A 13,941-nucleotide genomic window follows, 5' to 3' on the forward strand; every position below is an offset into this window, starting at 1 on the left:
TTTTTATCAGATGTTTTGTAGTAAGAAATGGTGACCCTGTTTTGTTCTTGGTTTGGATGTTTGACCTCATACTTTTGTTACTGATTATAATGGGAAGAAATTAACCACTTTTCTCAAATACAGGTTCCTATCTTCCTGTTAACGTGTGTGTATGTATGTATGTATGTACGTATGTACGTATGTATATGTATTGACTAAAAGAAAATGTGACATTTGGTTTTGTTGATTATCTGTTCTCTTGAACAGTTTGTCCTATATCTTTTTGAATCCCCACTACAATCAGAACCTACAGTTTCAGTTAAATCTAGCTGGAAAAGTGCTCAACCAAGCTGAATTGTTCAGTGTTTGATTTCCTCTCTTTTGAACTGCTGTTTTGGGCTAATTTAAAGGGATTGTACATTTAGGTCAGTGACAGAGTGCGATCTGTATAATGATTTTTTTAAAGGGATCTTCTGGAGATACTGCAAATCCTTTTCCAGTGCCTTCTTTGCCAAACGGTAACTCGAAACCAGGGAAGCCTCAAGTGAAGTTTGACAAGTAAGATTTTGGATGCTTACTTCATATCCCGTATTTGCCCAATTCTTCGTCCTTCCCCCTCCTCATTTCTTCTTACCCTTTGCTTACTTCCTCTTCTTTGCCCTTCTTCTCCTCCCATCCTTTTTCACCTTCTCAGCCTTCTTCAGTCCCCTTGCTCCGTCTAGTAATTTCAGGTTCATATGACCCACCCCTGATCTCTTCTTCTTTCAGACAAGCAGATCTTCACATGAAGGAGGTGAAAAAGTTGAAGCAAAAAGCAGAGTTAATGGTCAGTCTTAGCTCTTTATCCTTTTGGTAGAAAGTTTTCTGATAAAATATTTCTCATCTCATTTTACAGTGTTACATACCACTGAATATATTGTGGGGGGGCGGGGTGCAGGGGAGCAGCAGTAGGAGGGGGTGTGCGGCCTGGGCCTGGCATTGGCCACGCCATGGCAGGATCGGCAGGACCTTAAGGCACAAGGGGAAAGGGATTCGCAGTGACATTCTTTTCTTTGACTCCATTGATTGTTCATGGGCGAATATACAAAGTACCTAGTCCCAAGTTTTATATCTAAATGAATGAAAGTCGATCTACCTGGTAGTGTTTTATTTAATACATAACTGCTTCCTTGTCCCATTGAATCAACTCTTTGGGTTTGTAAAACGGGTCCTGCTCGTGAAAGTCGATCTATTTGTGTTCACCCTGAAATATTTTGAAAGTTGAGGTAGCCTATTTGCAATTCCAAAATTATCTTAAAGCCCTTGAGGGACGAATCTGAGGGGACAGTAGACCAAAGCCATTAGATGACATAGTAAGATGCAGGCAGTGATTGTCCTGTTGGTAAAAACATGCTTGAAAAATGAACTTTCTCTACCTGATGTCTGTGGACGTTGTGGAAAGGGGGGGTTTTGTTCTTAATTGCATACATAACTAAATTATGCTTTTCCGTCTCTGCTGCAATATAATTAGTGTTGGCCCTTTGTCATATTTAATCATCTAACCTTAATGTGTTCCCAAACCTAAACCTCGGCGAGTACCATACTCTGAACTTTGTGCCACAGGAGAAGAGTGTGGTGGCCTGCCTTCTTCCCCATGCACACCTAACCACACACTCGAGAGGCCCACAGGGGTCCGAACCAGATGAGTCCGTGACGGCTGTCAAGCTCATGGCCTGGTGCTCACTGTGTGATGTCAGTGTGTCTGCTGACCTCTGTTCTCACACAGGCTAGGGAGGGCGGGGTCCCCATTCATTAGGACAGAATGTTTATTGAGTCCTTACCATGTTGGATGCTGAAAGGGGGTCAAAGACAAGCCCCCTTAGTCCTGTCTCTAAAGTGACTCTATAACCCGGATGACCTGGGTCAGAGGAAGTGGACTAAGACAGTGCCAGACAATGGTGTCTTCTCAGCCTTCTTCCCTCCAACTTTGTAAGGCTGTTGCTAGGACTGGATGAATCTTTTGAGATTTGAAAAAGTAAATATTCAGTACTTAGCCAGTTATCTAAAACTTATCTTGACATTGGATGCTTTCCGCACTAGATTCCCTCATTAGTCAAACAAGTAAGTATTCTACATGGAACTTTGTTTTCGTTTTGCTTTGAATCTGTACACAGGCACATCTTCTTTCCCCCTGCCTAAGCCGACCACACATCCCAGTGTGTGCAGGACGGTCCTCATCTATGCCCACTGCGCCCCATTTTAACAAATAATGACGTCTCATTTCAAGTCTCAAAGTAGGCCAGTTTGGACAAAAACCCGAAAGGCCATCCTCTTTGAATTATTGTCCTTTAATTGCACAGTGTCTCAAAGATGTCCATTCCGCATACCAAGTAGTTAAGTGCACAGCTGAATATAGAAGAGTGTATTTCATCTCTGCATTATATTCATTGTTGAGTAGGGAAATAAGGATTTTAGTACTTGAACACTGTCTTAGGAGATACATGGAGAGTTTATTATAGATATATTTATACTATTAGCCTTACAAAATACTTAAGGAGGTGGATAATAACATAATTGCGTTACTGTCGTTTCTTCTGTTTATATCCTCAGGCCAATACAAATTTTGGAAATTCCATGAAAGACATGGTATTGAATAAATAAGTTAAATTCCCACCAGTGAGGCAGACCAATGAGACACTGTACTGCTGATTAATTGGGCCATGCTAATTTAATTTTTATTCTTTCTGTCACTAATTTTCTGAGCCTAGGTTCTCTAGGAAAAAAAATATTTAAGTCAGGTTATTTAAAAAAATTAAAATTAGCAGCGCTAAACCACCTTTCCTTGCCGATATGTCACTATCTTTTCATACTCCACTTGCATCTCTTCTGTTGTCATTCTTTCTTTTTGAACATGATCAAAATGAAAGCACTAGCAGAAACTACAAACTTGCAGATGTGATAGTTGCTCTTACAGCATGTGGTGCTCACGCACGTGTAGTCTAAGCTGAGCTGCCTTTTTGCCTGTATCCCACCGAGTGAGAAGAGCATGAACGGATAAAATGTGTCTTCAGGTTTAGGTGACCACCAGTATCTGATTTCATTTTTATTTCTATATTTCCTATAAGCGACTCTGCAGTGTTCTCCCTGTTCGCCCAGGGGACAGCCTGGTACATTTAACCCAGACTTCGAAATGAGATGAGACAGTCTGTTGGGCTGTGAGATAACAAAACGATCATTGTTTGACATATCTATGATGCTCATTACCAATACTGTTTTCTACTTATAAGATAAACTTCAACACCTACAAAGAAACTTGTGTGTGTTGTTCTAGAGGTATAGAATAATTAATTTATCAGGAAAATGATATAAGGAGTAATTGCATACTAATAACAAAGAGACTGTGTACTCCTGGCCTTAGTTTGAATATGTACTTTAATGAGGTTTTGAGAGAAATAGTCTTATCACAAGATTATTTTCTTTTTCCTACTGAATTTGTGCTAAAAGAACATTTTCAGTTGGTCAGAGCCAAAAGGCTTCAGCAATTATTTTGATTTGGTTTGTTCTCACACTTCCCTGTGGCCATAATTAAACTATGACGGAGGAGGGAAGTTACAGTAAAGAATGTGGGTGAGAAACTAAATAAAAGTCTGGCTCAGGCCTCACAATGACCATTTTCTCTTCCTACAGACGGACAAGGTTGGGAAGGCTTTCAAGTACTTGGAAGCTGCCTTGTCCCTCATTGAGTGTGGGATTGCCGTGGAGTCGGAGAGCCCGGCGTCTAAGTCGGCTTACTCGGTGTACTCTGAAGCCGAAGTCCTCATTAAGTAAGTGCCAAGTCAGTTTGCCATCCTCTTAAGTACTTCTCTGTCCTCACCTTTATTGCCTTTATCCATTTGAACCTTAGTGTGAAGACAGCTTAATAAAGGGGAGCCTTCAAACAAGTTACTGATCCAGGAACTTTTTTTTTTTTTTTTTGTCCTGAACTAAAATTATATTCTAGATGAATGTTAGAACAGAAAAGCTGGATCCAACTACATTATTTGCCAAGTGCAGTGTGAAATGCCAAATCTTTCAGAGAGAGGTTGGTTTTTCCAGTTTGGCTTTCTTATCAGATGCCCTCTCAGCTCACTTTTAGCTTCCTTCTTTATTATCTGCATTTCAACAGGGGACTCAGTCAGGACATGGGTCTACTTGGGTTCAAGTCAATGGACAGGCCAGAGCAGAGACACGTCCTCACCTAGTTTTCTGAATGGCCTGAATTGTTGCTGCAAAACCTCATTTTTTCTATATTGCTCTTGTCTCCACAGCTTCAGGAAAAATCAATATAAAACCTAGACAAACATAGTAAGATGTCATTGTGTCAAGGATTTTCCAACTACTTTTGTTTAACATGATCTGTTTTTATATTTTCCTACAGATTCATAATGTCATTGAAATCCTTCTCAGACTCCACAGCACCAACACAAGAGAAAATATTTGCTGTTTTATGGTGAGTACTTTTTCTAAAAAGTATTACATTTGCTTTTGTATCTTTTGATGTACAAAAAGATCTTGAAATGTGTTTACTTAGCATGAAAATTACAGTGAAAATTGAATCAATAAAATATTAAGGTAAAGGGGTTATTCCCAGTGGTAGTTAAATATTATGAAATGGCACCTACTGCCATTTTACTGATGACTCCATAAATGCTTTCGTCTCGTGACTTAAATTATATCCTTGTATATTTGTGTTTTTCTGCTACATTTCTGATAACAGTGAAGAGTGCAGTAAGCAAGATTCTTAACATGTTCTTCCTCGTGCAGATGAGTGTGTTCGTTAGACTGTAAAAGGTTAGATGGCTGTCTTTCTGTAATGGTGACACTCAATATCTACACGGTAACACTTGACCTTCTGTTTATGTTCATAGCATGCGTTGTCAGTCCATTTTGAACATGGCGATGTTTCGTTGTAAAAAAGATAGAGCAATAAAGTATTCTCGTACTCTTAATGAACACTTCCAGAGTTCTTCCAAAGTTGCCCGGGCGCCTTCTCCATGCATTGCAAGGTAATGATAAGCTAATTTAAATAAATTTGAATATTGGGTCATTAGTTATCTCTTGCTTTTGCAAACATTTGCATACATGTGACTTTGGCTTTTCAAAAATTGTATACATCTATGTGCTTATTTGCTCCTTAAACTTAAATTATTTGTGTATTTCTACCTCTTTGATAATAGTCATAAATTAAGGTGTTTGCTGATTGGGTAACATAAAAAGATAATTGCAAAGGATATAGGGTCAAAACGTTAGAGCTTTGAGGATCTATAGATATGCCTAATAACACAAAACAACTAGAGGCCAAGCCAACAGAACCAGAGCCAAAACCTTTTCTCTTTATATACACGTCATCTTGGTGTTTCAGTAAACAAGAACTTTCCTGAACTGTATGCCCTCCATTTTCTCTAGGATCCATAACAGTGATATTCAGAACAAAAACGATTATCTCTAGTAAATTTTTCCCCCACTTTGTGAACTGAAATTGTTCATCGACATCATAAGATGTCGAAAAACAATACTTCAAGTGTTTTTAAGGTGAAGATAGAATTTTCTTCCCTGTAATACTTGCCTAGTCTTTTTTTAATTTGGTTATACTCCTTGACAAGTTCTCAGTTCTGATAGGTTTTGCTATTTTAAGAATATCACTTAGAAGATTGCCCCAATTCCAGCACATTCAAAGGAAGAGATTCCCATATGGCCTCTCTTAAAAAAAAGACAGTCTGGATTGAGAAGTAACTTCCCACCTCGGAAAATTTTCATGACTCCCACCTCTGAGATACTATTCTAAGTTATTATGTTGTCAGTCACATTATTTGAGATAACTCCTCTACCATTTTTCCAGCTGATATAGACTGAGTACCTTCCTTGTACCAAACCTTGTTTTAGATACAGGGGATACAGCAGTGAATAAAGCAGATGAGATTCACTGCCCTCATGGAGCTTCCACTCTAGTCCTTCAAAATATACCTTCTGCTGGGGACACTTAGGGTTCATGCAACCAAAGAGCAGGTGCAACCACATTATGAGGTTACTGCTGCCGACCCATCTTTCCATTTTATATCCGTTAGGTCTAAATGATTTATTTCATTTGTGTTTCTCATTTGATCCATATCAAGGCACTTGTTAACTTGCATGTATAGGTATATAGTCAAGAGGAGAGGAAAGAGAAAATCATGAACCCCCTGATTCGTGATACGTCTGTGTCCGGTCTCCTTGTTGGCTATCCCACAGTCATGCATCAATGCAGCGGGTATTTATCAAGGGCCTCTGCTTAGCACTTACTCTGCTAAGTGCTAAAAATGCAAAGATTAATAAGAAATGGTGCTTTCAAGGTGCTTGTGACTCAGGGAAAGGCATAAATAGGAAAATATAATGGAATGTAAGAAATGCAATAGGTAAGTTAATAAATGCAAAGAAACAATTTCAGTGGAAGAAAGGAAGCCTGGATATATCCCCTGTGTCTAGAAGAGTGCCAGGAACAGAGTAGGTGCTCAGTTAATGGGGATGAAAGAATGAACATATGGGAGATTAGGGCTTTTTTCACAGGGCAGTGTGTCTTACTAGGAGAAGTTGGAATGGGGGTGGGAGAGGCAGGGACTCCAGGCCTAGGGAGCAGATGATATAAATGGCGTGGAAAAACAGGTTTGGAACACAGAGCTGCCCACGTCCAGTGAAGAACACCTGGCCTCCATCGAGTTACTCTTTTCATTTGGTGGGTCCCATTCCACTGTATTTTATGGAGTAAGTTCCCAAAATACTGAAAGTGGACAGTGTCTCTTTGGCCTTATCGAACTGATTGTCATTTTGGCTGGTACACACTGAAACTTCGTGACTTGGCCTGCAGTTCCAGAGACAGGAAACCTGTAATCTGGGGGTGTAGGTGATTAAGCAGTTCTCTCTTTTTTCACCTTCCAGAAGCACAGGCACGCCATCCCCTCTCTCTCCAATGCCTTCTGCTGCCAGCTCCATAGGATCTCAGTCAAGTGCTGGCAGTGTGGGGAGCGGTGGGATGCCTGCCACCATCCAAAACATGACATCTTCCTATATCACTATCACTTCCCACATCCTTACCGCCTTTGATCTTTGGGAACAGGCTGAGGTCCTTACCAGAAAGAATAAAGGTAAATGGCTCTGTGGTGGTAATTACTGGGGCAGGGGGACTGGGAGGGAATAGCATTGTTTGTATTTTACATTCATTTCTTTGAAGAAAAGGAAATGTGTAGCTTATTTACTCTTACATGTTCTCCATCCTGCCTCATAACCTAGTCCCAATGCTTTCTTGAGCTCTGTGGTGTGGAGCTGGATTTCTGTGGCTAGATCTCAGCAAAATTAGAAGTGGCCTCAGCACCTTCAGAAGTTCTGGCATCATCATTTCAGCCTGAACTGAAATGCTAGCTAAAGGGCAGAGCAAATGAAAAAGGAAAGTCACTGGCTGTCCCTAGGCACAGCAAGTTTGAGATATGAAGTAGCATCACCTAAATACTGAGCGTGTTTTCAGTATATGTTAAGAAAGCTGGTTAGTGGCAGTACAAGAAACGTGGCGTAAGTAAGCTTTCTTGAAACTTGTGTGAGAAGGCGACCCTTGGAGAAATCCAAGGTTTAGGAGATAGTAGAGTATGTCCGTGCCAGTGACCACTAAATAAATGCTCATGTAAATACCAGATTCACGCCATGACATGTATTTTCCTGGCTGTAGCCACTTAATTTCCTCACTGCCTCTTAGAACTTCTTAACAAACTAATACTTTTTAAATACATTTTAAAAACATGTTGGGTTTTTGTTTTTTCCTTTCATGCATCCATTGATCCAAAAGTATAAACTAGGTATTCTCCAGTGCCAGCCACTGTGTTAGGCATTATGGCTCAACCCTAAATAAAATAAAAGCCAGTTCCCAAAAGCCAGTGGAGGGACGTGGAGAATTAGCAAGCCATAGCAGTAGAGGGTGATTCTTTGCTGTAATAGATGAAATGCAGAATATTGTGGGGATCGGCTTCTAGAATCTTGAGTTTTTGTTTCCATTTTTATTTTTGTGCGTGCACGTGTGTTTACTTGGTTTTGGTTTTGCTTTGTTTACAGAGTTTTTTGCTCAGCTCAGCACAAGTGTGTGCACCTTGGCCCTCAACAGCAGTTTGACGGATCTGGTGCACTACGCAAGACAGGGTTTTCAGTGGCTAAAACAAGGAACCAAAACACCTTAATGGAGCCCCAAGTTGATTTGATGCCTTGGGAACTTTTTTGCACATTGGAAGCCTCAGAAACAGTCCAGACATCTGTCTCATCAGGACACCAAACTTGAGAAGCACCATGAGATGGCCAGGACATGTGTCCACCTAAACTCTCAAGAACCATGTGATCATTGGTTGCACACGAGGGCTGTGCAGAAGCAGAAACGAGGAGGCTGGCTTCAGAGATGATCTTGCCTTTCCTGACTAAAGGACAGAAGTGCAATGTAGCCTCAGAGGGGTGTATGAATGGTCTAGAAACATTTCCGTATTTTTTAAACCAGCAGGATGCAAGTCACAAATGAAATGAAAGGAGAAGCAATTTCAACTCTGAAGGCAAATTCACGTCATCCCAGTAGTCACACTAGTCCATTCCCAGAAGGCAATATTTTTAACAATGAATTTTGGTGTAGGGTTTTTTGGATGATTTTTTTTTTCTTTTAAGTTTTTTTTGGGGGAAATATTTGTTTGATAAATGCTAACAGTCATCCATAAAACATAAATTGTGAAGGACTCCATTGTACCCCACTTTCTGCCAATGAACAGTGGCTTTGATAATACCAAGTATTGTCATAATTTATAGACTCGAGGGCGACCCTCCACGGCCTGGAGTACTGCACGTTCACCCCAGCCCTGATTTCTTCGTTACTGTGCTGGAAGGCAGCCCGAGTCCGAGCAGCACACGGGAAGCCATCAAGGACGTGGCGCTGCCATTCCCACCCCCCGCTTCAGCGAAAGGCAGTCACCATTGACTATATTCTGGATTTTCTACCTTGGGGAAGAAGGGAACCAACATTTATACATGACCAGTTGGCTAAAGGGCTTTTTAATTTTTGTTTAAGTAGAGCTGGAATTTGAGGTGCTGATCTGTGGTCTACAGTTATGTGGTAACTCATGTTGTCTAACAAACTCAGAGTTTTGTCAGTGAACAAAGAAAAATGGAATCTACTTCTTAGAGAGGCTGTATTTTTCTGCTACAAATCATTTTATATTTATAGCAAAACTAGACTTTTCAGAGCCCTTGATTGTCTAGGGGAAATTAACTCCCTGAGGATGTGGAGACTTGGGGTGGTGAATTAAAGAAAAAAATAAATCGTCACCACATGCCTTCACTCTAGAGTGTTCTCAGTGAACTAGATTTGATAGGTTGAAGAGGAACTGTGGCCTTTCCATAAATTATTATTGCCGTATTATATACATGAAACCAAGTTCATTTTGAATGACCTAAAATGAAAGAACACATCAGAATTCCCACATACCCACAAGCATGGATTTTCTTTTTCATTGACACTTTGAAGGTTATTATTGGAAGCATTATTTTGAGGGTAGTGTTTTTAAAAGCCAATTCTTTTGATCCCTTTTAGAAGTAGAATTTGCGCGTATTAAAATTGAGTAGTGTCTGTACAATTGGTTTATTTTTCTTCCTTCACCCTGTTCTGCCCCTCTCCATGTTGTTTGCTACCAAGCATGTTTGCCATTTTTTAGTGAAGAAGAGAGTTCCATCTTTATTTATAATGAAGCCGTCTAAGGTCCATATGATGAATGTAAGAACTTTCTTGGTAATTTGGCAGATACATGAAGGGATGTGTAGAAGATGGGAGTGATGCTTCTTTTTCACAGTATGAACTGTCTGAGGTTGTTCCTTCAGCGTCTTAGCCCGTTCTTGTGCCATCAGTAGCTGGAGCAAAGGTCTGTCACCTCATATTTAGGTTAAAGCCACAGAATTAAGCAGTAGTAATATCTGAGCATCAAAAACTTCATGTTGGAAGTTTTGCTATCTTCAGATATCTTGATGGACCGACTTTATGCATTGATATTCTGAAGCAAAACCATGGTCCTTTTTAAATTATTTAAAAAGCAACCTTGTGGCATTGTGTGTAGGAGACATGACACCACCATCAGGCTGATGTAGTTATTTAACATCCTTTTTTCTTCTTTCTTGGCCAGTTCTGCCCCCTTTACCCTATCACTTCCCCACGTAAGCCACCTGTTATTTTGGAAGGATGTGTTCTTTGGGGCGGGTTCTGATCTATGCAGATTGCGCTGGGGTGGGAGCGTGTGTCCTGTCAGCAAGCCACTGTGCTCGCTTGACTGAGGACCTTTCTGCCTCCATTTCTCAGCCGATTCTAAAAGGAGTGACTGCTTTTTCAGTGGCCTTATTCTTTTTTTCCCCCCTGACCTTTATATTAAAATTTTATTTATCCCTTGAAAAACTAATGAATTTGCAGAGATCAGTTTGTACTATTTTGATCAAGGACTGTTTCTGATTCTTACTGCCACATGTATTGTACCTAAAAGAGAATTCCTAATGCCTACTTTTTAAATAGAATATGTAAAAGGCAGTGACTGGTGAATCTTTAATGTTCATAAGCTCTTTTTGCTGTTACAGTTGTATATAGAAATCAAAAGGCTTTTAAATCATTTGCACTTTTTCACTGCATGCTTAAAATCCCAAAGGCAAAATTTGTACTGAGGTAGATAATTGAAAGGACTCGATTATAAAATTACCTGTGAATCTGTGAAGTTCTTAACAACAATAATACACACTTCACAGTGAGACAAATACAAAACATCTTGTGAAAATGGAGTGTAAAATATTGCCTTTGGCACTACAATTTCGTGTGTGTCTGTGGGTGTGTCTGTGTGTCTTTACTAGGAAATGGAAGAACACTGTTTTACTTTTAAAAATGTTGAATGTTTCTATCCTTTCTTGAGATAATTAAAATGTGAATCCCTGAACTTGAGATTTTAGCCAGACTAAGGCCCCTGCTAAACAAAGAAAAACACTTTACTGAAATTTACCAAATTACACTGGGTTAAGAACGTGAAAACATAGGTCACATACGAGCTGTGGTGGCGAGTTGGAGGGTCCAGTAGGCATATCATCAGGAGGAGAACTACAATAGAATGACTTATCTGATATTATGATTTAATCACAATACCAAATGCGGAAAGCATCTGATCTCTTGGAACAAAAGGACCTTTATTTTATAGATCTGTTTTGACCAAAATATATTAGCTATTTCCCTTAGACAAATTGGACCACACTTATCTCCCTTGCTCTATATCCTTTAATTCCAGATCTCAGGATGTTTAGAAGCTAAAAAAAAACTCCACCCCTTTCTGGCTAAAAACTTGTCTTAATTGGTACTTTAAATATTAATGTTAGTAAGAGCAGGAGGTTACTACTTTGATTCCTGTTCAGTAATTTTTGGCAGTAGAAAGAAACCATTGTGCCCTCCGAAACTTCTAGCTCTGAGATATGAAAGTAGATGTGTGTACGTGTACATACACACACACACACACAGAATAAGAAGCTGGTTGAATTGGATATATTTATTGTGCCTTTTGCTAACCAAACCTAATTTTGGAAAAATGCTGTATTATTTGCCATGGCTTTAATTAAGAGATGTTAGGTGGGTCTTGCCCCTTTTGCTCCTCTGCTTCATGAAGTTGGAGGTGTGTTTGTGCCTCTTAAGGTAAATGAATCAAGTGAGGGTTGATCTCCCACCTCCCACCACACTCTTTTTTTCTTAAGAATTTATTTTCCCAGACACTACATAAAATCTTTGAGAAACTTTGCCACTTCATCTATTACACTCTTTATCACTGGTTAGCAGTATTTAAATCTTGCAAGACTCTTTTGAGTTTCTTTGAGAAACACAGATACGGAGATTTGCTCACTGGAAGTGAGTTTTGTATGTGACTATGGAGGGGAGTCCGGCTTGTGGTGGTACTTGCTCCTTTTTCCCCTTTCTCTAATGGGTTGCCTCTTTGTTTTTGGTCCTATTTAGGTTTTATGGATGTAAGGTTTTTCCTGTGCCTTTTTTATCTTTTGTCATTTGGTAGCCAGAGGTGGAGTGGCAGAAGAATGTGGTGTTGGGGATTTTCCTTCAAACATTGCAAGTGGTATTTCTACCATATGAATCTCACGTACGCAATCAGCTGTGTTGGTTTCTCAGTGATTGACAGTGAGCTGTGACTGGCCACGTTCTTGAGTTTTCACGATGAGTTGACAGGTACCACCTGCCACCTTTCCTAAGGTGGCTGTAAATTTCCTATTGTCCTGGGGAAAAATCACACTATATTCTGTTCCGCTGTGTGTCGGCTGTCAACAGGTACTGTGATGAGGAGAGAAGTAAGTGCCTGTATTTCTCTACCCAAGAGAGCAGCAAGGAAACATGCAGCTCCCTGGGAGCCCGGATATTACTGTATCGGCCTGGAAGGACGAGGGAATAAGACCACTGACAGTGCGGCTGGCCGAGCTGCACTGGGCAGACCCGGCAGTGGCTGACCTAAGATAACCTGCTTTGCTTAAAAGTAGATGTTTAAGCGACGCTTAACACAGGCAGTATTATCTTCGCCTTTCGTTCAGGCCGTCAACATGTATTGTTAAAATTACTGCACACCCCCCCCCCCCCCCCAGATACCAAGTATACACTGTTGATGTTGGTGTGTGTGTATGTGTGTGTGTGTGTCCCAAATCTTGTTTTATTTGTTTCTGAATGTGATCGTTTTGGATGATACCTGAGCAGGGTTGCCATTTTTTTTTATTTATTACCATTATATATTATATTATATTATATATTTTTTGCTTTCTTATAACTTTAGAGGAAAGTCAAATCCTGGTATTATTAAAATTGTTTTAAAAAGGAAAAAAATTGTCCAGTTGATAAATGAAGATCACTGGTCTATCTCTAAAATAAAATGAATTTTCCTTTAGTTATTGTGGAATAACATGCCAGCTGTCTGGTCCACACAGTGACTGTCTGTAGGATAGGGAAGCAGCAATGGTCTCAGTGGGGAGATGTGCAACACAGATAAAGGGGACTCCGTGTATTTTATCTACTTGAGCAGTGGAACTGAAACCTGGGGCTTTTGTGAATAAAATTTAGCTGCCTTGTATAGTCCTTTGAAAGAGACGTGGTCTGTGAGAATTATATAGTTTGTTTTCTTTTTTTAGAAGAAAAATTTGCAAAAGATCTTTCCAAAGAGAATGTGCCACAGATCTTTTGTTGTTCTCTGTAATGAGGATTAATTGCTGTAAAAAAATGTAATTGATTTGTTCACCTTCAAATTCTTTCCTTTTCACAAGAGGATAAGAGCTGTAAAAATAAAAAATTAATAAAAATTTAGAGACATCACTGGAGTTGAGTCATGCTTCCATTTTGCCTGAATTAAAAAAAAAGAATCCTAAAATTGCTCTATGTAATGACCATTTACAGCCAAGGATAATGTCACATGGAATAATGCACCCTCATTCACAATAGGTGTTTATTGTTGAAATGGGAAAAGTGCGGGCAGAGGGTAACTCATCCCGCTCGGTTTATCTTCAAGATCTTAAACATACATCAGCTTGGTATCACCAGTGGGGCTTTTTATCCTTCTAACATCAACTGCTAGGTGCAACAGTGACCAAGTTTGCCTATTTTCAGTTTGTTTGCTGCGTAGACAGATTTGTAGAATGTTGGTATTGAATTGAATCGACAGGCTGTCTGGTCTCTCCTCCCATTGCTACTCTGAAAGAAAACACTCTACCTCAGTGGTTTTAGGAAATCAAAACTTGAATTTGAATCCTGGCTCTCCATTTTGCTCTGTGACCTATCTGAGTTTATTTTCTCATAAACTTGGTTATCTACCATGTAAAAGCAAGCGTTAGATGATGTATGGAGAGTGCTCAGCCTAGTCTCTGGCATAAACACTCAGAAACGGGGGACTATTCTAA

General features: G+C 39.8%; 1 protein-coding gene across 11 annotated transcripts in view; it reads left to right on the forward strand.

Annotated features, from left to right (window-relative positions):
* AFF1 (ALF transcription elongation factor 1) overlaps positions 1-13,360 on the forward strand; it is a 178,528-nt gene extending 165,168 nt beyond the window's left edge. For all 11 annotated transcript variants that reach the window (XM_074323818.2, XM_074323832.2, XM_074323851.2 and 8 more), the window contains 7 exons: positions 446-537; positions 748-805; positions 3,646-3,782; positions 4,376-4,447; positions 4,866-5,003; positions 6,910-7,115; positions 8,071-13,360. In XM_074323818.2, the coding sequence (XP_074179919.1) occupies positions 446-537; positions 748-805; positions 3,646-3,782; positions 4,376-4,447; positions 4,866-5,003; positions 6,910-7,115; positions 8,071-8,192 (825 nt within the window). In that variant the 3' untranslated portion in view covers positions 8,193-13,360. The remainder of the gene's footprint in view (positions 1-445; positions 538-747; positions 806-3,645; positions 3,783-4,375; positions 4,448-4,865; positions 5,004-6,909; positions 7,116-8,070) is intronic.
* The last annotated feature ends 581 nt before the right edge of the window (positions 13,361-13,941 follow it).

This window comes from Rhinolophus sinicus, chromosome 1, assembly GCF_057876585.1.
Source record: "Rhinolophus sinicus isolate RSI-liver-muscle chromosome 1, RSI-T2T, whole genome shotgun sequence".
NCBI lineage: Eukaryota > Metazoa > Chordata > Mammalia > Chiroptera > Rhinolophidae > Rhinolophus > Rhinolophus sinicus.